Source organism: Ovis canadensis, chromosome 4 (genome assembly GCF_042477335.2).
Source record: "Ovis canadensis isolate MfBH-ARS-UI-01 breed Bighorn chromosome 4, ARS-UI_OviCan_v2, whole genome shotgun sequence".
Classification (NCBI taxonomy): Eukaryota; Metazoa; Chordata; class Mammalia; order Artiodactyla; family Bovidae; genus Ovis; species Ovis canadensis.
This window is the reverse complement of record NC_091248.1, coordinates 37,357,310-37,384,556: the sequence shown is the minus strand read 5'-3', so window position 1 is coordinate 37,384,556 and position 27,247 is coordinate 37,357,310. Positions and strand designations below refer to the sequence as shown.

The 27,247-nt window shown below is 35.1% G+C and overlaps 1 protein-coding gene across 7 annotated transcripts in view; it reads left to right on the top strand.

Moving 5' to 3' along the window:
* Window positions 1-27,247, top strand: part of DGKB (diacylglycerol kinase beta) — an 877,599-nt gene that overhangs the window by 485,064 nt on the left and 365,288 nt on the right. Inside the window, exon 21 of one of the 7 annotated variants that reach the window (XM_069587584.1) lies at window positions 16,333-17,492. The exons of the other annotated variants lie outside the window; for them this stretch is intronic. Coding sequence (XP_069443685.1) covers window positions 16,333-16,453 — 121 coding nt within the window. The 3' untranslated portion in view covers window positions 16,454-17,492. Of the gene's footprint in view, window positions 1-16,332; window positions 17,493-27,247 lie in introns of those variants that run through there. 7 annotated transcript variants of the gene reach the window in all.

The following is a 27,247-nucleotide window of genomic DNA, read 5'->3' as shown; positions in this document are numbered from 1 at the left end:
ATTTGGCTAGGTTGACATTATACCATGAGTGTTATAGAACACTTAGAACTACTGGAAATTCCTCTGTTTATTTCAGTTTTGTTATACACTAGGAGATTGACATAATTTTCTTCCATGTGATTCCATAATAAATGAATGTATTTTAAATCTATTTTAGATGTTTTAACAATAGACTTTAGTGTACTTCTTTATATAAGAATTATCATATTAGTTTCATGTGAGATCCTACCTAATTTTTCATTATATTGATCTATTTAAATGTTTTAGCAAGACATATGAAAATGTATTTCTAAAATGTACCCCAGGTATCACCTTGAGATCTTCCTACCCTACAGATGATAAATCATGATGCTATGGTTTACTTTTTCTTTCATAGTTCAAGCATCTGTGATTTTGTCTTAAGGAAAATGGAAAAAAGTATGTAATAAATATATATATATATATGTGCATATAATATCTTTAGAAAGATTTGCAAAAATCTTTTAACTTTGGTTTCTTCTAGAAAAGGGAAAGAAATGGATGGGATGGATACTGAATTTTTATTGCAGTATTTTAATTTTATGCCATCTATATTACAAAATTAAGTCAAAAGTAATTTCTTAAAAACTTTACACCATTTTTATTTATATCTAGACTATACATTTTCATTTTATAAGATTTAATTTTATTTCATGAAATTTATGTAAAAATGATGTAACAATAAAATTACATTTACCTTGTAAGTATTTTAGCACTTGATGATCCACCTTGAATATACTGGAAATGAACACATTTGTTAATGCACATAAAGCCATACTATAGAATCAACTCTCTTATGCTTTCCCCAGTGCCATTCTATGAGTCTTTCAGGTGTTGATGTTCATATATTAAAATAGGTTTCAAGCCAAAAAGATACTATTTGAGAAATACTGCATGCAGTGCACCCCTATAGGAGATTTACAGTTTAAAAGCCCATCAATGCATTAAAATATGCTTACAGGGGGAAATTTTTGTTCCAAACTTATTCAACAGAGATAGGATAAGGGAGAGAGTGGAGAAAACCAGAGAAACAGAGAGACATGTGCGATGGGAGGCAAAAAGGAGAAGAGTACAGAGCAGTGTATCAATATATGAGATGCTCAAGTTTGATGGCCTTTATTAGAATGCCAGTATTTATAATGCTCCTTCAAAGCTAATCAATTCTGTCCTCCAGAATAATTTTAATTATTTTAATAATGAAGACTTCTATTATTCATATATGTCTATTTAGGTTTTTTATTATTAACTACAGTACTAATCTATGACATTGCTCACTGCCTAACATGTGGTTAGATGCCACTGACTACAATGTGTTTATGTATCCCAAATTAGAAGATGTAAAATTGCATCTTACTGAAACGTTTAAGTGTAAATTTAAGTCAAAAGTAACTCTCGCTTATATAAAGGGAGTATTTCATTTGGAATGGTAATAACATAGAAAATCCCTTCTATACTGACACAGCTCACACGTTTCTAGTATGAGTTCAAAGACTGCCAGCTATATCAGTAGTTGCTCAGTGAATTATCGCTATTTTTTTTAGGTTACAGTCAGCCCTAAAATTATATATATTGCCAAGTTAACTATCCATATTTATTGAGTCTGTACTTTTGTAGATTGTCTTCACTCAGTGTTATGAGCATTTATGTAATTCCCTGACTACAATGCAGCATATTCAGAATATGAAAATATTCTAATAAATTTATATGAGGAGGAAGGCCAGATAGTGTGCACAAGCACTTTCATACTCACAAGGACAACTTTCTAGATTTCAACATTGATACAGGTTCAGCTAGACTTTCATATGTTCAGGAATTTGCAAATGGATTTTTTTAAGTACTCCTAATAATGGTGTTTCAGATCAGATCTCTTGTCACAATAAATCATATGCCATTAATATTATCCTCTAGCATGCTCACCTTGAAATTCATTTATATTTTAAAGAACATGATGTTTCTAACATTATCTTAAGGAAATTAATTACCAAAATATATAGTTCTGTTCTCTATGCTTCTTATGACAGAAATTGAAAGAACTGAGAAAGATAATGATTTTTCTGGTGGTGCTTAAGCAAGTGCTAGTTGAGAGGGTTATATCATTTTTTTCCAAAATTTCTACATAAATCTATGTTAACTGTTAAAAGGAAATGTGCTTTTCAACTTTCTAAACTTTAAGATAGTCTTTAATCAAACTGAATTTAAATACATATTTCTGTTCTTTTAGGCTGGAAAAAATAATTCTTGAAGTATCTGTGCTACTATGTCTTATGCTCATAATTCAAATTCATTATATTTTTCCTAATTTTATTTAGAAGAAGAATTTTAAGTTTTCACTTTTCCTAAAAAAATTAACTAGACATAAACACACTAAAATATTAACATAATTATGAAGGGTTATAATAATTTGGAGAAAATGGTTGAATTCTATGTGTAAATCTGTGTAACACTGACAAGGACTTATAAGTAATATGCAAAATGCAGCTAACTATAGAAAAAGCCTTAGTGATTTGCAGAAATTTCTTAATAATGTAGTCATCACTTGTTTTTAGAGTACAAATTCTAATTCCTAACATACAACACTTAATGAACCTGCTATCAAACATCAAGGGCTAGCAGTACTCCACAAAGATGCTGTTTCATTATGTCATGTTAATCACTTAAAAGTATCTCATCTCTAACTCCCTGAATGAAACAAAGATCATTTTCTTAGTCCCCTGTTCAAGAGGTATGAGCCTTATTTCTGTCCTACTTTCTGCTGTTTTATGAAGAAATCTGTAAGTAGAAAACTTAAATTGGTATGTAAATTTTAATAATGCAGTTTAACTAAGAATCTAGGTAGTGATATAAGACATGACAGAGGAGCTTTGCCTTCTAAATGTATGAGAAGAAACAAAACTGAAAAATTAGTATTCTAGACTGATAATTTGATATTACCATATTAACAAGGGGCTTGCCTCAACAGCTCAGTTGGTAAAGAATCTGCCTGCAATGCAGGAGACCCAGGTTCGATTCCTGGGTCAGGAAGATCCCCTGGAGAAGGAATTGGCAACCCACTCCAGTTTCTTTGCCTGGGGAATCCCTTGGACAGAGGAGCCTGGTGGGCTACAGTCCCTGTGGTTGCAAGAGTCAGACATGACTTAGAGACTAAGCCACCACCACTATATTAATAAAACCTAATTTTGAAAAGAATCTGTGCTCTGCAGATTGCTCAGATTAATAGTCAACATGAATTTAGGAGATTTGCCTCTGCCTTTAAGAACACACGCTGTGGAGTGATTCTTGACTTCTTTCCCTGACAATAGGCTTTGAGAGATCATGGAATGAGACTCTTTCTCTCTGGGACTTTAGCATCTATGTAGCGCATGGACTCTAACGAGCACTCAACAGATATTTACTAAATTTATTCATTAAATTATACATTATTAAGTGGTACATTTGTTTTTGAAATCACTACTTATTGCCGAGAAAGATAATGGAAAGAGAGTTGAAATATGCCTACAATGAGTCTTGATTCTAAATAACTATTCCTTTAGGTATTATAAGATTTTTCTGTATTCATATATTTAATATCCCAAGACCTCAGCCAGCAGTGTTAACACATTTTTACTATATAAATCCCTGAGCACTGTGAATGCTTTGCTAATTAATAGCATATGCTTACTTATAGATTTGTTTTAACAACACTTGTATTATCAACTTTATAGGTTAACAATATGTAATTCTCAGTTATTAATATTACCTTGGGCTTCCCAGGTGGCGCTACTGGTAAAGAACCCGCCTGCCAGTGCAGGAGACATAAGAGACATGGGTTTGATCCTCGGGTGGGGTAGATCCCCTGGAGGAGGGCATGGCAACCCACTCCAGTATTCTTGCCTGGAAAATCCCTGTGGATAGAGGAGCCTGGCAAACTAGAGTCCATAGTGTTGCAAAGAGTCAGATATGACTGACATGACTGAGGCAGCATGCACCCTGTGATGGTGTTTAACTAAAGAGTGAATAGAAAAGGTCTCTCTGTATTACCTTCTCTGTACACAGGTATATGCAATAATTATTTTGCAGTTGTATATCATGTGATATTAAGTAAAAGATAATAAACTAAATCTTGCCCAAGTTATAACAATCTGAAGAGATATTTTACTACACAAATATTTTTTATCAGTCAAAACCAGTCATAATATATTCTTGTGTGTGTGTGCTCAGCTGATTAGTCATGTCTAATTCTTTGCTACTTCATTGGCTGTAACCCACTAGCGTCCTCTGCCCATGGAATTTTCCAGGCAAGAATACTGGAATGGGTTGCTATTTCCTTCTCCAGGGGGTTGTCCTGACCCAGGGATTGAACCCACGTGTCTTTTGTCTCCTGCATTGGCAGCCTGATTCATTAAACACTAGTGCCACCTGGGAAGCCCGATATATTCTTAGAATTCAATAAAATAAACGTTCAAAGCTTCACAAGCAATGTTCAAATTCTGTGTGGCAGTTTATTTGAGGCCTTTGACCCCACTTTTGCATCCACCAGTCAAGACAACTTCATTATTGCATAGTGAAACATGTTTTTCTATTTAAAAATACAGATTATGTTTCATTGTAAACTTCCACATTTGTAAATGATACCATCTTTTAAAAACCAACTAGGGAAATGACATTATTGATATTAAAATTTTAAATATTTGTCATTTAGTATTTTGAATGAAGCTGTATTCATTAGAATTTTTCAAATTGAACAGGGACGTTTTAGACAGAATTATATACTCATGAGATTCTCATGACCTAAAGCATTTTTATGTCTTTATTGTCTGTGTACCTAGACAACTTTGATCTATGTTTAAAAACAAAACTTACTCATTTTTCATTGGCACTTAGAATGACTACTGAATTATATCATTTAAATAACATTTCTTTCATTTTTTGTATAAGCATTATTAGGTCAGCTTTTACAGATGGCTGGACTATTATCCTCATATAAGATATATTGTGTAGATATATAGATGGGTATGTAAACTATAGATTTATACTTTTGTGTACATATATACACACCTTCCCTGGTGGCTCAGTTGGTAAAGTATCTGCCTGCAATGCAGGAGACCCAGATTCTATCTGGGTCAGGCAGATTCTCTGGAAAGGGGAATGGCTGCCCACTCCAGTAATGTTGCCTGGATAATTCCACAGACAGAGGACCCTGGCAAGCTCTATAATCCATGGGGATGCAAATGTGCGTTTGTGTTGCATAGATTTATTTATCTGGGTACATTTATGCTATATATGGGCTTCCCTTGTGGTTCAGCTGGTAAAGAATCTTCCTGCAATGTGGGAGACCTGGGTTTGATCCCTGGGTTGGGAAGATCCCCTGGAAGAAGGGAAAGGCTACCCACTCCAGTATTCTGGCCTGGAGAATTCCATGGACAGTCCATGGGGTCGCAAAGAGTCAGACACGACTGAGCGACTTTCACTTTCACTTTCACATGCTATATATATTTTCTGAGAGTTTCAGCTTTTCATATCATACTGTTTTTCATGATTATATGTCATTGCTGTATTTGTAATATAGCAGTTAAAATAATTTAGTTACTAAGCTACCCTATCCATATAATTTCATTTGCATGTTGAAACTCATTAAATGTGTGTCTGATCTGAGCAGGTGGAAATATAAATGGTTAAGCGAGTTAAAGCCTTGTGAACACTGACACAAGAGATTCGATTCCCCTGAATCTTTGTGCATTATTTCCTGGTACCATTAAACTGAAATGCTAACTTTTATATCAGAGTTGTTCAAAACCATGTTTGTAAGATAGCTCTTTGGAATAGAGTGAGTGAGAACTGGAGCATAAATCAGGAAAAGATTCAGTAACTTTTTCTTCTATCTTTGCCTCTCACTCTGTCTTTTCTTCATTTTCTCCAGCTTTCTTATTCCTGTTCTCTCTTTTTTTTAATTTATTTTTGACACTGCAGGGGAGTAAGAAAAGGAATAGTGATGGTCTTGAAGTTGGATAAAATATCGGTGTCTGCTATTGATTTGGTTGACTATTCTGTAGACATTTAATAAGTAGTTCTTTTCATGTAATGGGCAGCGCACCAGAAGTTGAGTTTTTAAAGTCTCTAAGGCAAATGAGGAAAATGAATTTGGGGTTATACAGAAACCATAAATGGTTCTAGGTCCTGCAGAAGAATGTAAACTGGGAGAAAAGTCGACATTGTAACAGTACAGAGGGATAATTTATGGGGCTCTCAAGCTAAGGTGAACATTGAGCTCTAAGGAGTATTTTAAGGGTTGCTTATATATTATCTGATTTAGCTGAAGAAGAAACATTCCTAGTTTTTGCTTGCAAGATACTTTTAGATATTTTATTAGTATCATCTCCATGCAAATATTCCAAATTTTTCCTCCTTGATTTTGCCTCTCTATTCTCAGGATTTGTGTTTTTGCTTTACATGAATTTGCAAGTGTTTTATGCAAAACTTTTGACTCACACACAAACACAATTCCTAGGATACCAAATTAGGAAACCAAATTTGTGAAGTAACAGTGGTTAATTCAGAGATGATGTCTGAAAAGTCACAACTGAATAATCCAAGACATAAATAATCAAAGATATAAAGTATTTTCTTACAGGGAAGAATTTAAACAGAAGGCAACTTTAAAAGAATTTCTGCTCATTATTGTAGATTCTATGTGTACATGGAATCTTTCAGAAAAGAATTATCAAATTGAAACACTAAATTATTTCTTGTTTAAGCTGACAGCATATATATATGTAATATATATAAATGTGTACATATATATACATACATATAATTTTAAGAAATCTATGATAAATGATCAATTTTAAGAGAAAAGCCAAAGATAAGCCTAGCCATAAGTTAAAGCTGCTGTTTTTTAAGCTCTGAATTGAAGATAGAGCCCTAAGAACCCTATCCTCAATTTACCAAGTGTTTTAGTGTTGGAAGCACTGAAGCTTCCATTCTCTTTGTGTTCAGGCCTCTTCCCGGGTTTAGCATTAGTCTAACTGTAACAAGAACCTAGTGTGCTCTAGGGGCTGAGGGGATCCACTGCACTAATTAGACCGTGGACAAAAGATTTTGGGGAAAGAGCTTGTAACACTGACCAGTGTGAAGGACAGATTTTTTTTCCTTTAATGTTCATCGGTAATCTAGAGGCTTGCATTTGTAACTCATTAAGAGTTCAATTCCTACATTCTTTAGTATAGATAAAGATAGTCCCAGATAAGTTAGTTAATTTGATATGAAGTTTAAAGGCCTCATTTATAGTATCCAGATGCTTTAGGATTTATTCCTTCAATAATACAATAGAAATATTTTGGGGCCTTCCAAAATAAAATCTATTGATTCCTGTTAAAAATTATCCCTGGCGTGGATCCTTGAAGACCCTTTTTATACCAGTTCTTTATGGGACATATTAAGTGTAAAGTAAGTCTATCTTGAACTCTTTCCAAAGAGGTTAATCACCTCATTATAAGGTAATTTTACCTGGAGAGTAATCCTCCTGCATGGCTAATTGGAACTAATTAGATGCTCTCCATTGCTTCTTGCCCCACCTAAGCATTAGTTACTAATGCTTTTCCTTTTGGAATACATGTTCTTATACGGGTATGCTCGGCATTATTTTCTGACTAAATATAATTAATTCTTAAAGATAACCTTGAATGGCAGACTTACTTTTTTTTAAAGAAACGGTTTTCCCACATATATTTTTCTTTGGAGAGAAAGATGATATTCTCAAATATGCAGCATCTTGAAGTTTGTGTTTTCTGCTTTGTATTTCTACATGACCAGTATTTTCAGAAAGTGGGGAATCTTTTGTTTTTTTATCCTTTAATTTTATTTATTTTTTTTTTATTTTTTTTTAAATTTTAAAATCTTTAATTCTTACATGCGTTCCCAAACATGAACCCCCCTCCCACCTCCCTCCCCATAACATCTCTCTGGGTCATCCCCATGCACCAGCCCCAAGCATGCTGCATCCTGCGTCAGACATAGACTGGCGATTCAATTCTTACATGATAGTATACATGTTAGACTGTCATTCTCCCAAATCATCCCACCCTCTCCCTCTCCCTCTGAGTCCAAAAGTCCATTATACACATCTGTGTCTCTTTCCCTGTCTTGCATACAGGGTCGTCATTGCCATCTTCCTAAATTCCATATATATGTGTTAGTATACTGTATTGGTGTTTTTCTTTCTGGCTTACTTCACTCTGTATAATTGGCTCCAGTTTCATCCATCTCATCAGAACTGATTCAAAGGAATTCTTTTTAACGGCTGAGTAATACTCCATTGTGTATGTGTACCACAGCTTTCTTATCCATTCATCTGCTGATGGACATCTAGGTTGTTTCCATGTCCTGGCTATTATAAACAGTGCTGCGATTAACATTGGGGTACATGTGTCTCTTTCAATTCTGGTTTCCTCATACACAATGGAGTAAAGACAATCTCTTTAACAAGTGGTGCTGGGAAAACTGGTCAACCACTTGTAAAAGAATGAAACTAGATCACTTCCTAACACCGCACACAAAAATAAACTCAAAATGGATTAAAGATCTAAATGTAAGATCAGAAACTATAAAACTCCTAGAGGAGAACATAGGCAAAACACTCTCAGACATAAATCACAGCAGGATCCTCTATGATCCACCTCCCAGAATTCTGGAAATAAAAGCAAAAATAAACAAGTGGGATATAATTAAAATTAAAAGCTTCTGCACAACAAAGGAAAATATAAGCAAGGTGAAAAGACAGCCTTCTGAATGGGAGAAAATAATAGCAAATGAAGCAACTGACAAACAACTAATCTCAAAAATATACAAGCAACTTCTGCAGCTCAATTCCAGAAAAATAAACGACCCAATCAAAAAATGGGCCAAAGAACTAAATAGACATTTCTCCAAAGAAGACATACGGATGGCTAACAAACACATGAAAAGATGCTCAACATCACTCATTATTAGAGAAATGACAATCAAAACCACAATGAGGTACCACTTCACACCAGTCAGAATGGCTGCGATCCGAAAATCTGCAAGCAATAAATGCTGGAGAGGGTGTGGAGAAAAGGGAACCCTCCTACACTGTTGGTGGGAATGCAAACTAGTACAGCCACTATGGAGAACAGTGTGGAGGTTCCTTAAAAACTTGCAAATAGAACTACCTTATGACCCAGCAATCCCACTGCTGGGCATACACACCGAGGAAACCAGAATTGAAAGAGGCACATGTACCCCAATGTTCATCTTTTCACCTTTTAGCTATTGTGAATAGTGCTGCTGAATATTGGTATTTGAATATCTGTGCAAGTCCTAAGCTCATTTATAAAATTACTTTTAAGCTGCCTGAAAGCTTTAAAGGAGTTACAATCAGCATTAAAATAATTTTATTCTATAAAAGATGATAGGGCCTAGCATAGCTAGATCCTCAAATAATTAGGTAAATGTGAATTTTCAAATAATTAAGTAAATGTGAATTCTTTGGGTCTCATTTTTTCCAGCTCTCTCTTTGTCTCCTCTGTCTTTGGTGTGCAATGGCTCATCTCTGAAAATTTTTCTAAGTGCCGAGAGAAAACTTGAGTATAAGTTTCTAAGAAACTGTCTAACTAATCAACAATAGATTTACCCTATAACGAAAATGTTAGAAGTGTACCATGTATATACATCAAATATATATAATTCTCTTAGGCAAATATTGACTCTCGAAAAATTAATCACTTAGTTTATGGCTGAATGTTTTAAATTTCCAAGAATACTCATATATCTTATTCAATAGAGAATTAAAGATTTACACAGTTACAGTCTATTGATAAAAGCAAAAAAAACTATTACTACCAAATTTTAAAAAGTTCCACAATTTTAACACAAACACGCTTAACACAGTTTCATATTTTTCCATTACTTTTTAAATTCATCTTTAATTGAAGGATAACTGTTTTACAGTATTGTGTTGGTTTCCTCCATACATCAGCATGAATCAGTCATAAGTATACATATGTCCCCTCCCTCTTTTACCTCCCTCCCACTCCACCGCATCCTACCCCTCTAGGTTGTCACAGAGGGATTGAGCTCCCTGTGTCATACAGCAAATTCCCACTAGCCATCTATCTTACATATGGTAATGTGTATGATTCCATGGTACCCTCTCCATTCAATGTGTGTGTTAGTCACTCAGTCATGTAACATGAGAGAAATGTTTATTCCCGGTCTCTAATATAAAAGTGCTTGGAAAATAAGTGAGGTTAATAATGAAATATCCTCCCTGCCCTTGAAAAGCCTCTAGGGCAGTGGGGAAGACAAACCAAACATGTAATCACCATAAAATGTGGTAAAATTATCGCTAAAGTTAACTGTAAAATTGAGTGCAGTGTGCTACTAGGAGGAAGTGTCTGGTTCTGTTGGAGGTAAGAAGGAAAGAGGCTATTACCCTTAAAAGTTAGTCTTCTCTATAGCCATGTCCACTGCTTACAGCATCGTCACCAAGTCCCTCCTCTGAAAGTCACACATGTCACTTCTGCTCACGGTGTGATTCTGAAACAGCCATCCTGAAAGGCAAGAGCTCGGGAAAATGTGGTCTCCCACTGTGGGGATAGGTGCCCACTTGAAGCCTGGGAAGCGCTACACATAGGAAGAAAGGAAAATGGAAGTTGAGCAGCAGACTCTGCCAAAATCTAGATGTATTGTAAAAGTGAGTTGGGCTGTTCATGGACCTTAGGGTACTTAGTTCACTTTGTCAGGTCTCAGAAGTCAGTTATGTCTGAATTTCTGTGGTCCTCATCTTCTATTACGTGTGCTTAATAATGTAACAAAAATACTTGATAGTGTGAACAAAACCTTACATAATAAAACCTGTTCATAATACAAGTGGTCAGTCCCACATTTATCAGCTTTGTAACTTTAAATCTTTACTTGTCTGTTTATCTCTAGGCAGGGCATATGCCACTTATGTCACCCTTCTAGTTTGCTGAAAAGTTCATTATTTACTGTGACAGCATAATTTGTTTTGGATTATTTTTACACATAGACATACTCACTTCTTTACAGGTATTTTTTACATATTTTCATCTTGCTGTCATTACATTTTTCCCTTACTTAATACATTTTGCTTTAGTTTTTAAGGCATATTCAAATTACAAAGGTCATTTGGAATTTTGATAATAACTTTTGAAGTACAGAAACATTCATGTCCTTTAATTCATGTAATCTGTGAATTTATGACTATAACTATAGTTATAGTCATACTCAGTCACTTTACATTTATTGGCATTTTTACATTTCAAACTAGATGTTTTAGCCTGTTTTGTATTATCTAAACAGTATACAGATATATACAAACTAGCTGAAACAATTACGTGACATGCATAAAAGAATAAAAAGTCTAATAAATACTGTATTGTTTCTCTTTATTCATTTTCATTATTAGAAAAATTATTTCATTAAGAAATACCATAAATTACCATGAACACTTAACATAATATCATATTTATTAGTACCCATCTTATATTCTCATAGCCTAGTAGTTACAAATCTGATAGTTGTATTTTGTTCTAACCATGTACTATAATAAAACTCATCACAAATGTCTTAAAGGCTCCACCATGTTCTAGTTACGCTACCAAATGGTTTTTCTGTATTATTTTATTTAATCTACACACAAACCTACGACATTGGGGCTACCATTATTCCCACTCTTTGTTGGGAAATAGAGTTAATTATAAGGAACTTGTTTAATTTACATATTCAGCAAGTTAACAAGCCTTCGGTTTTGATGAGCAGTCATCTAGTATATATCTACTAACCAGAAAATGGTTTTATTGCTCAGGGTAAGAGATGATTTTGATACAGTTCCAGTGACATGGAATCTATTGCTTAATAGCAGCTTCCCAAGTGGCTCACTGGTAAAGAATCCCTCTGCCAATGCAGGAGATTGCAGATTTGATCCCTGGGTCAGGAAGATCCCCTGGAGGAGGACATGGCAACCCATTCTAATATTCTTGCCTGAAAATCCCATGTACAGAGAGGCCTGGTGGGCTACAGTCCATGGGGTCACAAAGAGTCAGACATGGCTTAGCAACTATGTACACACATGGGAAAAATATTTACCATACTATGAAATGAATGCAGTAATCACAGCATCATACCTAAGCATATGAAGGTGAAGATAATTTTCATGTGGTAGCACAAGGGAAGGCTTTGTATAAAATGTGATTCCTGAACATGGTTCTGAAAGGTGATTGTGGCGTTAACAGAAAAAATATCATATGTTAAGGTAAAGAGGCATAAAACACACCCATATGTAGTGAGAACCATAAATAGTTTCAGATAGATGGATGGATGGATGAATGGATAGATGATAGATAGATAGATAGATAGATAGATAGATAGATAGATAGATAGATAGATGAGTTTGAAATGTAAAAAATATTAAAAAATTGAAGGGTATTTGTTGATCATATTCTGATCACAAAGAACTTGGATAGTGTCACTGGAAACTGGGACTTTATATCCTTGAGGTAATATGAAACAATAATAGGGTTTATGACAGGATATAGACTAAGGAAATGGATTTTTAGAAAAGGAGCCAATGTTATCAGACTTAGTAATTGACATGGCTGTGAATATGGGCTTGAAGGAAATAGGGGATGAAAATATTTGAATGAAGGCAGAATGGTAGCAATACCAACCAAGAGGCGAATATAGGAAGAGGAGATGGTATGTGGGAGGAAGATTATGAATTTGATTCTCTGCTTGTTGAATGTGAGATATCTGTCTGTGGAAAAGCCAGATCAGTTCCATGGACAGTAGATCCTTTTACTGGCCTGGCATTCTATGGAGCGTCTGGGGTTGAGATGAGGAGCTATTAAAAGAACCATTCTTGGCACATCATCTATAAGCTAGAGCACTGGTAAAATCCGGATTAGTGATAACTCTGTCATTTGACTGGGTTTGGATGCTTTGAACTATACTTGCTATAATAAGTGGCTTTTTGAAGACACTGACTTAAAGTTATTAGTGAACTATTAATGTATTTTCACATATTATAAGATAAAATTATATTACATATAACTCTAGTAATATAGGTAATTATATACATTATTAATAACTAGTTTTGGAAGAGGCATTTATGTAGATTATTTTCTTTATTTGCTTATTTAGGCTATTTTTTCAGAAGCATTATTCATTATTTTGGAATATTAGCTGATTAAATTCTGTCTTTAATTGTTTCGGGATAAGAAATTTAAGAATCTACCTTTATTGTGACCCTCACAGAAAACTTCATTTTGTTAGAACTCCTGGAATTAAGTTTGAAGTTCACATTCTTACATAGTTTCCTTTCCATAGAGCCTTAATTCCAGAAGGAAAGACAGGACATCCTTATCATCACAAGTCTTGAAATGATTCTTTAAAGAAGTTGAAAAATCAAACCAGCAGAGGGCGGTGGCCCACACACACTCAGTCATTGCAGCAATCCTTGTCATCAAGGCAGGGAGTTCGTTCTTAATAAGCTCACTGGCAAAGCAATTGTTTTGCAGAGAGTTTTGTTAGTACCAGAAGGTAGATATTTATACCAGTAGTCCTTATCTTGTGTAAATATGCATCTGTTTTAGCAAAGTGCACTTTGAGTTGTATTTGAACACTTGAGAGTTTGTTATAAAAAGTCAAAATCTGAGCAATCTGTGTTGAGAGGTCAAAGGACATTTGTGTACCTTAGTCCTGCTAACCAATTAAGGAGGTTTTGATCACAATTGATAGACAGGACCAGATTTAATCTGATGTGGAAAGGATGTTACTTAAGGCAAACTAAATGTCACTGTTTTGATACTTTCTTAATTGTAACGTTACTAATTTAAAAAAAGCCCAAATGTCTGTAGCAATTGTCTAATTGGAACTGAGGGCATTCTAAGAAAAAATATTACTTAAAACAATTCTTAGATAATTAAAGACCAATAACATTACTATGCTATAATACATAAATTATTTCTAAGATTTTTTTCAACATCCCTCCCCTCCTGGGCTTAGAATATTTAATGATCTTGCAAAAATATTATTTTCTAAATATTAGAAAATGTAATATTTTTCTTTAAAAAGCATTTTAGCTAATTTCATATTTTACATATATTTATTATTATTTTCTTAAATTTTCCATTTAGATAAGAAAATAAGGAAAACATTTTTAAGTTCAGAGAAGCTTTTTAACGTATATACTTTATTGACAACTGTGTATTTTAGGTAATTGCTTCATAATATTAATTTGTTTTTAATGATGCTGGCCCTTTTAAATGCCCTCTTTACCAGCACACACTGATTTCTTGTTGTTGTAACGTGAAGCATACTTTTAAACTGTGTTCGATTAAATACATGCTATATCTGTTGAGTTGCCCAAATCTGTTTACTTTTAAAAGCTGTTGTGAAATATGTTTGCTTCATATGTTATAAAGAGAAGTTAAAAATTCTCATTTCTACTTTATGATCCAACACAGTGAAAGTGTAGTAAACTGTTTAGAAACCTGCAGGAAGTTAATTTTAATGTTTAATAGTGTGAGGGGGTCCAGCCTCTTTTCTTCATTTGATGAAGCTTGTAACAATTTTGTTTGCCAAGTTTGCCAAGATGATGATTATTTAATAAAGTGACAAACTGTCCCACTGATAGGATACATTAATTTGCCTCTAAAGCTGTTCCCTGTCCTTCATAAGAAGGTGATAATTAGGTTTTCAGATTAGAATAAAATAATCATGTCTGTTATATAGATGCAAGTTAAAATATATTTAATCCTTTATACAAACTTGAAACAATTAAAAGCTGTAAAATATTATGCTGTGTGAACTTTTAGGTGACTACAGCCAATATACCAAGTTAATTTAAGCTAACATTACTCTTTGGAAGGTTAACAATTGGAAAAATAATGTAAGAGGTGATTAACTTTTTAGGTAAAGCAATAGTATTAGGCTTTGCTGGAACATTTACCTAATAAAACTACACTCATTCATATCCTGATTTAATTTCTTGCTCTGTCCACACAGATCTTGCAGTTTAATCTTTCAGAAGTCACATAGAAGCAGTTTGTGCATGTATATTAACATCCTCAATTTCTAATGTTGAGGGCTTAAATCATTGTCAGATACTATAAATGATTATATTTCATTTTTAACTTTATATTACACAAAATTAACTCAGTCCCACAAATAGAAAGACTACTGAAAAGTACTCTATGGTGTTTGAATTTCCAACAGTGAAAACAGAATTTATAAAAGCAAAACACTAAGTGATTTTTTAAAAAGAAAAACTCTTTCATTGCCTGTGCTTGATGATGGCACGTTGTCTTAAATTTCTAAAGCCTCATTTTCTCTAGCTTTAAATAACCAAAGGTAATTTCCTCTTCTTAAAGTTTTCAGAGTATTAAAAACTTTCCTAAATCTATTTCCTGAACCAAGTTGGAGACTGTTCAGTGCACATTCATTTAAAATACCTTTAAATGTTCTGATTCAATTATTTTTAATAGAGTGAAGATTGTTTGGTGTAGCTTTGACCGTACATCACGAAAAGTTGGGTTTTAGTTAGAAAACATAGAGAATTAGCTCCTGCTCAAAGATAATCTGTAGAGAAATGTAAGTAACCAGAAAACCTTGTTACATACACTGCAAATGTCATGTACTTTCTTTATGCATGTTATATACAGAATTATGACATAAATGAAGTTAAGGTAAGACACTGGCAAGATAAAAGGAGATTTTATTGATAATATGCAAAAATGCCACATCTGTTTTTATTCATTCTGCAATTATTTCTTTGAGGGAGCTTTTACACAGCTGTGAAAACCTAGAGAATTTGCACAAAACAGCTTGACAAATGTTCATGATTCCATACCAATGAAATGCATTTTAATTTCATTCTGAATGTTTCAAGCTCTCTAGCACATAAACAGTAATAAAACTCATATTGAAGTTATTTCTGTGATTTTTAACTTTATTGTTCAAATGATACAAGCAAGTTTTCCTGGTCCTCATTAAGAATTGTTGAGACTCTAAACAGAGCTTACATAAGAAAAAGCAGACTGATGATGTGGAAATTTGAAATTGGCCTGTCATGTTGTCATAGCAAGTGCACACAGTGTGTGAATTCTATTTCTGCTTTCTACCAGCTCTGAAACTTTGGGCAGATTATTTCCAATCAGCACCATTTTATCACTTAAAACAACAGAAACAGTTACAGAATAATAAAATTCCTAGTTCTCAGCATTGTTAAAAGATTAAATTGAATAACGCAGAAGATATAGCTAAAGTAATTCCATTTTCTTTGCTTTTTATTCCCATCAGAATTTACTATCATTTGAAGTGCATAAGGAATACTGATGTCAGAATAAACGGGCCAGTAATTCTCTGGAATTTAGGAAGGCAGGTGAGAAATACTAAGTGTTTTACAGAAAATGGAAAATGAAGTAGGAGGTTTTTGAAAAATTTAGTATTTAACAGGTAAATAGCATGGGACTTCCCTGGTGGTCCAGGGGTTAAGACTCTTCTTACAATGCAAGGAGCACAGGTTCGATTCCTAGTTGAGAAACTAAGGTTCCCACATGTTGCATGGCCAAAAAAAAAAAAAAGATAGCATGTGTCTGATAATCACATATGATTTTTCTATGTAATGCAAAAATTGTCTGATAGTAAAAAGAGCACAGAATTTAGATTACAAAGTATGTTATTATTCCTGGTCGTGGAAGTTACCTCCTCTAAACTGGAATGATTTTGATCAGACACGTCATTGGTTCACTGTACCTCTCTGATGTGATGAAGTGAAGTGAAGTCGCTCAGTCGTGTCCGACTCTTTGCAACCCCATGGACTGTAGCCTACCAGGCTTCTCCGTCCATGGGATTTTCCAGGCAAGAATACTGGAGTGGGTTACCATTTCCTCCTCCAGGGGATCTTCCCAATCCAGGGATTGAACCCAGGTCTCCCACATTGAAGGCAGGCACTTTAACCTAATGTTCGTGAAAACACAGGCTAGCACAGGAATTTGCTCAAGATGATTTTCCAATAAAAATCATGGTCAAAAAGAGAAGATAAAGTTGATAGATACATACAGGTAGCACTAGTGATAAAGAACCCACCTGCCAATGCAGGAGACATAAGGGATGTGGGTTCAATCCCTGGGTTGGGAAGATTCCATGGAGGAGGGCATGGCAACCCACTCCAGTATTCTCCTATGGAGATTCCCATGGACAGGGGAGCCTGGCGGGCTCCATAGCGTCACAAAGAGTCGGACATGATTGAAGCAACTTAACCCACGTGTACATACAGAGAATGCTGTAGAATTCAGCAGTATCTCTAGATGGAAGAGCATTTTCAGAATATCCTTCCCTCCTGAAGACAGCACAAGCTATGATCACTTTCTAGTATAGCCAAGCAAGATAGATCAGGGGTTGGAAAACTATAGTGTCCCATACCAGTTCTATTTCTCTGATTGCTTTGTGAAAAAAAAAAAAAAGGTGTTTTTTTTTTTTCAGAACACAGCCAAGTTTCTGGGTTTTTCTGCTATCTATGCCTGTATGCAAACTACGTGAGCAGAGTTGAATTGTGACAGAGACCATGTGATCCGCATAGCCTAAATAGTTACTATCAGGTCCTTTACAGAAGAATTTACCCCCTGGAGGAGATAGAAAACTATAATTATGTAGAAAATGTTCAAAAGAGTGAGGGTAGATATCAGAGGGTATGAAAGGAGGGGAGAAAATTCCAGTTCTATACCATAGGGACATAAACAATAGATACAATTGAGAAATACAGGTTTCCCTCACTATCTGAAAATGGGCCATTCTTATGATATCTTTTGTTAAGCCAAAATAACGTAAAGCTAAGAAGCTAACTTGTGGATACACAAGATAATTCAAGATAAAGTAGAGATGCTCACAGATGCAGTTCAGAACTGGGATGACTTACTGCTGAAATGCCGAGTTTAGTTCTCAGGGAAGGAGCTTGAATGTGTTACTCTGTTGTTGGGGTGCCTGCTGTTACTACAAAATCAACCTGAACACTATTTTTGCTTTTCTCCTTTTTCCATATAAAGTGAAGACCCTGTCAGGATTTCTTTAAGTTAGGAAAAATAGTCTTTCACAAAAGTGAAATGACATAAAGCAAACTTGTAATACATGGGGGCTTACTTGTACTGTGGATGAGGAATTTAAGTAGACTTCTAATCTTAAATCATGTGTGAGTTTTGAGCAATTGTGGAGAAAAGAGTTCTCTGCAAAAGGTAATACATTCTAGTTCTGATCCGTATGTGTTACACAAAATTGTGAACTAGGACATGTGAAATAGATACTCTGTGTTTAGTCTGTATCTGGTTCAGCTTTGCTTATTTGTTAGGATACCAGAAACATTTAATTTGATCTTAGAAATGGCTATAGTGATGGTGATGGCTATAGTGTCCTCAACGACAAGGACACGCTCTGGAGTCTGACAGCCTAGATCTCAATCCAGACTCCTTTGTTTACCAATTGGGGGAGCAGGGCACCCTCTCTGTGCCTTGGTTTCCTTCTCTTTAAAAAGGCATGACAGTAATTTCTGTCCTTGAGAGTAGGAAAGCAGTGTATGAGTTAACGTAGAACTCAAAGAACTATGACTCGCATGTACTAGTCACAATATGCATAAGCCGTTGCTACTTGTGTTTCCATGCACATGCATATATTAGTTTATATTACCTGTACCATTTCTGTTTACTATTTATGATTTACATTGTGCAGTGTGAACTCAGTCAGTCTCATTTGACCTTTTTTTTTTTTTTTTTTTTTGGCCTTCATAGGGCTCTGGTTTAATTTTACCTTCATATAGATATATCTGTTTGGACAAATGGACTCTTATCTGAAAATTTCAGTCAAGAAAGTGTATTATAAAGTGATTTGCAAACAATAGTTATCTAAATGTTAGTCGCTATATAAATATTTCTTCAGGGCTTCAATAGATGAAGTGAAGCATAAATACTTTTGTACTAAAAGAAAAAATTTGCAATTCTAGGGTTCTGAGTTTATCCTTATTTTCAAATTAAATATTATCTTAAAATACATAGTTGAATAGTTTTAAATTCATATGAGAATAAAAGTGTTAACATATCCTAGGTAATTATCAGCTTGTTTTTTGTGTTCTAAAAAAATTTTTGACCTTTGTCATTATTTTTTAAATAATAAAATACATGTACATACTGATGTACAATTTTTAATTTACTTTTTATGCATTATTTTGTGTGATCTTGAGATGTTCAAGCTCAGAGATGTATGTCACGTATGCTCTTTTCTATTTGGCAGGAAATATTGCAAGCATATTGATGGTGATAATTAATATTTTCTAAACAGTCAGAAAACAGGTGTACCTTTCCAAATAGATCTCAAAACAAACTTGTTGAGTGACTTCAAAAAGAACTTTAAAAAAAAGTAGAAATTGTCTTGAAAGTCTATTTTGAATGTTGTTACAAATGATTATGTTAATTTTTAAAGATAGAGATCATGCTTTATTCATCTTTGTACCTTCTTTATCAAGTGCCTAGTACACAGTAGATATTCAAAGTGTATCGAAGGATATAAATTTTAAATGTCTCTTGTTACCTTTCAATGGAAGTTTTAATGATCTCTAAATATTTGTGGAATAGAGTTAATGGTAAGAGTAGCTAAGTTCATTTCATATTATTATATAAAAATTACTAGCCTTGGCAATAAACTATATTAATACAAGCAGTAAAATATAAAGCAATCATAAATCTGTGCAAAAAAGTGCCTTTCTTTAATTTCTATAATTGATCTCTTCTTGTTTTTGAGTCCCTATTCTCACTGAAGGAGTAAACAATTGGTTTTGTCAATTAAAATGTTTGTCATTTCTATTAAAACTTTTTTCTCTTTATTGTATGACATCCCTTACATGCAAAATCTAAAGAGAAACAGTACAAATGAGCTTATTTACAAAACAGAAACAGACTTACAGAGAATGAACTTCATGGTTACCTGGGGGGAAGAATGGGGAGAAGAGGTAGGGAGTTTGGGATCGACATGTAGACACTCCTCACTGCTGTATTTAAAATGGGTAATCAACAAGATCCTGCTGTATAGCACAGGGAACTTTGTTCAGTGTATGTGGCAGCCTGGATATAAGAAGAGTTTGAGGGAGAATGGATACATGTATATCTATGGCTGAGTCCCTTTGCTATCCTTCTGAAATTATCACAACTTTGTTAATTGGCTATACCCCAGTATAAAATAAAAAGTAAAAAAAAAAAAAAAAAAAGATTTAACTTTGTTAATTGGCTATACTGCAGTATAAAATAAAAAGTTAAAAAAAAAAAAAGATTTTTCTCTTTCATTTAGCTTCCCAGTTTTTCTAGGTATCAGTCTCTACTCACTGCCTTTGTCCTGCCCATTTTCCTTCCCAGAACAGTGTTTGGATACAAAAGGCATAAGACATTTCCTCTTAACACAGAAAAAACTATCTGATCTCTATCAGGTGGCCTCTATCTCTAATGAAATGCAGCAGGAGTCACTGGGCATCTTCCTCTGTCTGATATCCTCTGTGGAGATGGCTGATACGTGCTCCTCAGGACTGTGGACTGCGTAAGGGCTTTCTTTCTCAGCATTCTGCACTCACTACCAACTTGTCCTTAATCTATGCCTCCTCCTCTTTCATCCTCTTAACACTTTTGAATCCATGTTTTGGAAGGGTCTTAGAATTCCAAGATGCTTTTTCTTTGCCATACTAAGGTCTCTGTCACCCTCAAGGTCTTTCTCCAGATGCATTTGACTGGACACCTCTTTCACCATTACTACTTCACTTGGCCTATGCCATGTAGGGCATGGAATTATACAAACATTGTTCTTTCTACTCACAGATGGAATGTCCCTAGGTTGCTCATAGGTTCTTTGATTGCCTCATCCTATGTAGGTATCTTCCTTTTCCAATCTGAGTGGTTGACCAGAAGAGTGAGGGAAGCAACACTTGGACATAATCTCTTGTCTTTCCATTACCAGCAGTTTTTCTCCCATCTTGTCACCCACCACTGCCACCCAATAACAGTAGGGCTTTGCCCTTCTCGTTTAGCAGAGATCACTACTATGTCTCCTTATTGTGCAGTTTCTGTGCATTAATTCATTTCAGTCTTCTGGTACCTGTCTCTTGAAGTGTAAATCTCTGCTGTGGAAGTAACAAAGGCCCCTTGTCTTTCAAGTAGGCCTGGTTTTTTAAAAAGTCAGAAATGTGTGTCTTTAGTTGATTAGCTGGATAATGCCATCCCCACAATGATATGCATGTTTATGTAATTAGTAGGTGATTCACAGGCATTCATGATTTTGTTATTAACCAGCAAGACAAACATGAATGTAATATTTCAAAAATAAGAAAAACAACTTTGTTGTATCTATGTGGCATAATCACAAAATGTGTTCTTATATTATTTTTTATTCTATGAAATAATTTATCAGAAATATCATAAAATTACAGTGTTATTTTTACCTTAAAAGTAAACCATACTGAGCTTTGAAAATCAAAGTCCACTAATTTAGTTACACAATGTACTCCTTTGTTTACTTTCTATGCTATGTAGTATGTTTATAAAGTCACCAATTAGATGGTTTCACTGAATGTTCTCCATGTGAGTCTGGCCCAAAACTGGAACAGAATAACTAACTGGGTTGGCTAAACATTTTGACTCAAGAATCACACACAAATTAAATGTTAATTCTCTTATTCTTTTGAAGCTGGTATTTCCTTAATCAGCCATGAAAGAAAAGCTTGCAAGAATATCTATTAAGGGAATGTAGATGTTTGAGAGAAGGTTAAATACCATGATAAGATATTTTAAAAAATATCTCATGGAATTTGTAATGGTAAAATATGTCAGCTGTGCTCAAGAAAGTGGATGTAGATATTATAGGCAATTGAAAGTAGTAGGTGGTTATTTTAGCTGGAATGCCTCCCAGAGCAGATGGTTTTTTAGGAGTTTTTGAAGGAGAAGAGCAAGGTGGCCTGCCTGCCTGGCATATATTAATTGAGTGCCTGTTCCAAGTGTAGGGGGTGGTTGGAAGAATGTGTGATATCTTGAGTGGGCGAATGATACAAACAGGCATAACTTCAAAATAACCTGAAATTTATATCCCAGAAAGCTTACAGACAATTCACAAAGACATAGTTAACGGCTGTAAGGAATCAGAAAAATGCAAAATTACACAAACAGAAAGTTAACATGTAAAATAGAACTTAGCAAACCATGGTCAATATTTTCACAGTTAACACTGGGCTGTTGCTTATCAACAAAAAATAATTTACTAATTAGGTAAACTTTACTAATATGCCTTCTGAGTTTGAGTTTTAAAAGATCAGATTTCATCAAGCATTTAAAAAATATGATTAACATCTAAGTTTCATACACATGGATTGTTTGAGAATTGACATGGATTAACTTGTGTAGTCATTATGTTTGTTATCTGAGTTCACAATGACTCTCGAATTTATCCCATCCAGCCATTACTTACAACCTCCATTCTGGTTTAAATAACATTACCCCATGCAAGTACCACTGGAAAATCTAATTCCATTCCCAGCCTTTCCAGTTAAAGAAACCAATATGTAACATTCAGATTGATTTTCTTAAAAATTGGTTTTACTCATTCACTTGATAGATTCATGGATAAGAATATAAAACTTGGAAACAGACTACCCAGGCTTGAGTCCCAGTCCTGCCTCTTCCTAGTTATGATCTTGGGCAACTTACTTAACTTCTCAGTTTACTAGCTCTAAAAGTATATATCAAATACATGGATGTTAAAATTACTTACCTCAGAAAGTTGTTATAGATACAAAAACTCAACCTCTGTGCACCAGTGCCAAATCAAATATTGGAGACAGAGTTTTGGGTGAAGTCTAGCGTTATTGCTTTGCCAGGCAAAGGGGGACAGAGGGGCTTGTGCCCTTAAAAACTGTGTCCCAAGCTGTGAGGGGGTGAATTTGACAAGGAGTTTTATGGCAATGGTTCAAGGGCAGGGTTGCTGATAAGAATCAGTGTGTGTAGGGCCGGCATCCCTTTCATCTGGCCTCCGGTGGTCTTCTGACGATCTGCGGTTTTCAATGTTATCACGCTGCGACCTTCTCTATGGAGTGAAGAATGCTTCCTCTGGATGGGGTGGTAATTCTATAGAAGAGCTCAAAGATTTTGTTATGAGTATCCCTTGAGGCGGAACCAAGACCTTGCCCCAAGACTGCACTGTTGTTTCCTGGCTGTTCCTCCCTTGTCTCTGCATCTCCTCCCTTTCCCGTTTAGCAACTGTTTGAACTTGCCCTTTAGAACTCAGGGAAGGTCATGGAGGCTGAAACTTATTTCCTACAAACAAGAAACTGGGAACACAACCGAGAAAGGCTTTGGTATCCGGGAGTACCACATGGTCCTATGTGGCTTCATTAAGAAGAATAAATGTGTTATTATTTGCAAAAGATTTAAAGCGATGCTGGACACCTCTCAAGTGCACTGTGTTTGGCTAAATAAAGGTCATGATCATACTCAGAAAACTTTGGGACTCTCTGCTGCACAACAGAAAAATAAAAATTCTTAGGCATTCAAGGTCTTTTCAACCAGCCTTTGATTTTCCTGTCTTAACCAACCTTGTTTCCATAGGCAGGTATTCTACCATCAGTATTCCATTCCTTTTGTATTTTCCTGCTTGCATCTTTTAACCTGTAGCTTTCCTCAAACTAGGATGCTGATCAGCATTCCAATACCATACTCATGTCCATCCATAAGCTGTATATTAGATCAGGCACAACATTCAGATACCTCCTTTACCCTGTCTCCTGTGTCTTGGTTTTCTTTTGCACCCTCTCCTGATGTAATTTTCCCCTTTCAAATTCCTCAAACACACATATAACGATGTTGTATTGGTAATAAATTGTTTTTGTAATCCGTAGTGTCTCTCTAGCTAAGTTGCTAAATTCTTAAAGAGTGTATGTAGCATCAGCACTCAGTGCCTATCCTTGCACGCAAAAGATGCTCCTAAGTATATGGTGAATGAGAAAATGAATATGCAGATAAGTAAATGCATGCATAAATTGGAGTATCCAACAAATGGATTTCTTGTGTTTTAAAGAGATTAGAAGGCCTCAGGTTCTCAGAATTTCAGTGTCATTCTGTCAGGTTTAAGAAAATGTCTCTAGTCAAGAGCCCACTAAAAATCAGATACTTAGTTTAAAATTTTCAGTGAAAGCACAGAATTAGTGTTACTTGAGATGACCAAAGTCAGAAAATCGTTCTGATACCCACAGAGGCTTAGAAACAGTTAATGGGTTTTATCTTGGAGAATGCCAGTGGATGTGCTATGACAGAAGCAACAGCTGTAGCTGTCAACTAAAAACAGATGCACTTGAGAGTTGTAAGTTAAGTTTTATTTGGGGCAAAATGAGGACTGTAGCCTGGGAGGCAGCATCTCAGATAGCTCTGAGAGACTGCTCCAAAGAGACATTGGGAGGAAGGTCAATATGTAGATATGAGGAAATGCAAGGATTGAGATCATAAATCTGTTCCTAAAAATATCCACCTATGTAAAGACCTGTCCCACCAGATTCCATGGAGCAAAGAGTGCTTCACTTTACCCTGAGCTCCCTCGGTGGGTTTTGAAGGTCAACAGCTACAAGAGCACAGTGTTCAGTCTCTGCAGAGGCAGGTGGCAAATGCCCTTGTTGTTCAGTTATTGGCAATGCATTTGGCAAGTGCCAATTTGTAGTTGATGTGTAAACTACAAATTGGCACTTGATATGTCAACTCTGTAAAATTGACCCTTGACCTCATGTCTATAAAAGCACTAAATCCCTTCATGGTGACATAAGATCCTCCTGACTAGCAGAAAACCTCCTGTAAAGTACACACTTGATTGCATTGGACTCCCCCTTCTCCAAAACCTTATATATTGAACTTCCTCCCAATGCCTCTTTGGAGCAGTCTTGCTGAGCTTTCTAAGGTATTGCCTCCCTGGCTACAGTCCTCATTTTGCCCCAAATGAGATTTAACTCACAGCTCTCAAGTTGTGCATCTTTTCTTCAGTCAACATAGCCTCTGCATGATTATTAGCATAGGCCTGTTCCTATTAAGAAGGGTTTTCATTATTTCAAGTCTAAGAACTGGATGTGTTGGCAGTTTTAGTACCCAGTGACTGAGAAAATAATTATACAAAGTAGCATAAATATACTAATGCTTTAAAATGAGTGTATCTTATAACCTAATTAAGATAAGTATCTTTGAGAATTATTTGTGTATATAGGTGCAAAATATTTCTAACTTGTTTTCTGGATATGTGAATTTTTAGACCCATTGTAATATACTGATGTACCCTACCCATGATCCACATTTTGAAAGCTACTAGAATAGAACCTGGCATTAATGAGGTCAAAAAAAACATGAACTCACCTATCATTTTGGGAGAGAAGCTTTTAAAGGCAAAATTTGGTGTGAGGATTACAGGGTATGAGACTTTCTTCTCTTTGACTGGTGGTAAGGTAACAGGGCAGTTTTCCAGGAGTCTTTTGTTCATTGTGTTCAGCTTGAAGTAACCGTCCTCCACCTGGGTGGGAGCCTTAGTTCCTACAGAAGAACTCAAAGATAATGTCATGTCTGTGTGTATATAAAGAATGCAGAGGAAGAACCAGGACCCTGCTCCAAGGCTATAATTGACCATTCCTCCTTTGTGTCTGTATTCCCTTGCCTTCCTGATCAGCAACTGTTTGAATCACCCCTTTAGAATGCAGGGAAGGTCAAGGGGAATGAATGGAGCCTGTTTTCTGCAAACAAGAAACAGGAGACATGGCAAGAATTTGTACCAGGGTGGGCCCTACAGACCCCTGCTCCATCCCATTAGTTTCTGCTGTACAGCAAAGTGATTCAGTTTTATACACATAAATACACATATATTTCAGATTCTTTTCCATTATAGTTTATTAAAAGATAATGGATATAGTTCCCTGTTCCATACAGGAGGTCCTTGTTGTTTATCTATTTTATATATAGTAGTATGTATCTGCTAATTTCATACTTCTGATTTATCCCTCCCACCATTTTTCCCCTTTAGTAATTTTTTTTATGTGTATGTGTGTGTGTGTCCATGAATCTTTTTCTCTTCTGTAAATAAGTTCATTTGTATTGGTTTGTTTTTTTTTTTTTAGAATCCACATATAAGTGATATAATATACTTATCTTTGTCTGACTTCATTTAGTATGATATTCTTTAGGTCTATCCTTGTTGCTGCAAATAGCCTTATTTCATTCTTTTTATGACATTCTTTTCTGTTGTATAAATACACCATATCTTCTTTATCCATTTATCTGTCAATGAACGCTTAGGTGGTTTTCATGTCTTGGCTGTTGTAATAGTGCTGTTGTTGGGGTGCATGTATATTTTTAAATTAGAATTTTCTCTGAGTATTAGCGGAGGATTGGGATAGCTGGATCATATGTTAGCTCTATTCTTAGCTTTTTAAGGAACTTCTGTACTGTTTTCCATAGTGGCTGTACTGATTTGCTTTCTCATCAGCAGTGTAAGAAGGTTTCCTTTATTCTGTACCCTCTCCAGTATTTATTGTTTATAAATATTTGGTGATGGCCATTCTGACCTGTGTTAAATAATACCTATGAGCTTGTTTTTATTTGAGCCTCCATATGTCCTTGGATAAGTTCTTAGCCAGAACTCTGGAGGAGACACTTTAAATGTGTCCTTAGATACAAATTGAGAAAGTGGTAAGCTGAGTAAGAGAGAAATACAGAAAGCTCTTAAAACACATGAAATGCAAGTTGGTATTTTATCATAATTCTTTGCAAATATTATTAATCAAAGATTTGATCATTGGTCAATGTTTAATTGAGCTTTTTGATTGACGTTTATGATAACATGCAGTTTCTGGCTACATGTCATGTGTTAAAGTCATATATGGAGTGTGAAAAAGCTAACAAAGCAGTTTCTATTAAAGAAAACTGTGCCTCTTTCCCCCCTTGTATCATTCTTAAGGAGTTAATAGAGCAATTGATAAAACAACTAAGTAAACCAATTTACCTAAGTTCTCACGAAGGTTTGCTGAGGCTCTTAGACGTGGTTCTAAGGATGTGCAGATAACTGTCTTAGAAAAGAACACATTTTGTTGGAGTGGAACATTAGTTAAGCAGCTGCCTTTCAAAACACACAGAGTTTGTATGATTCTTGGGTCCACTGTTGACAGGGTTTTCTCCAT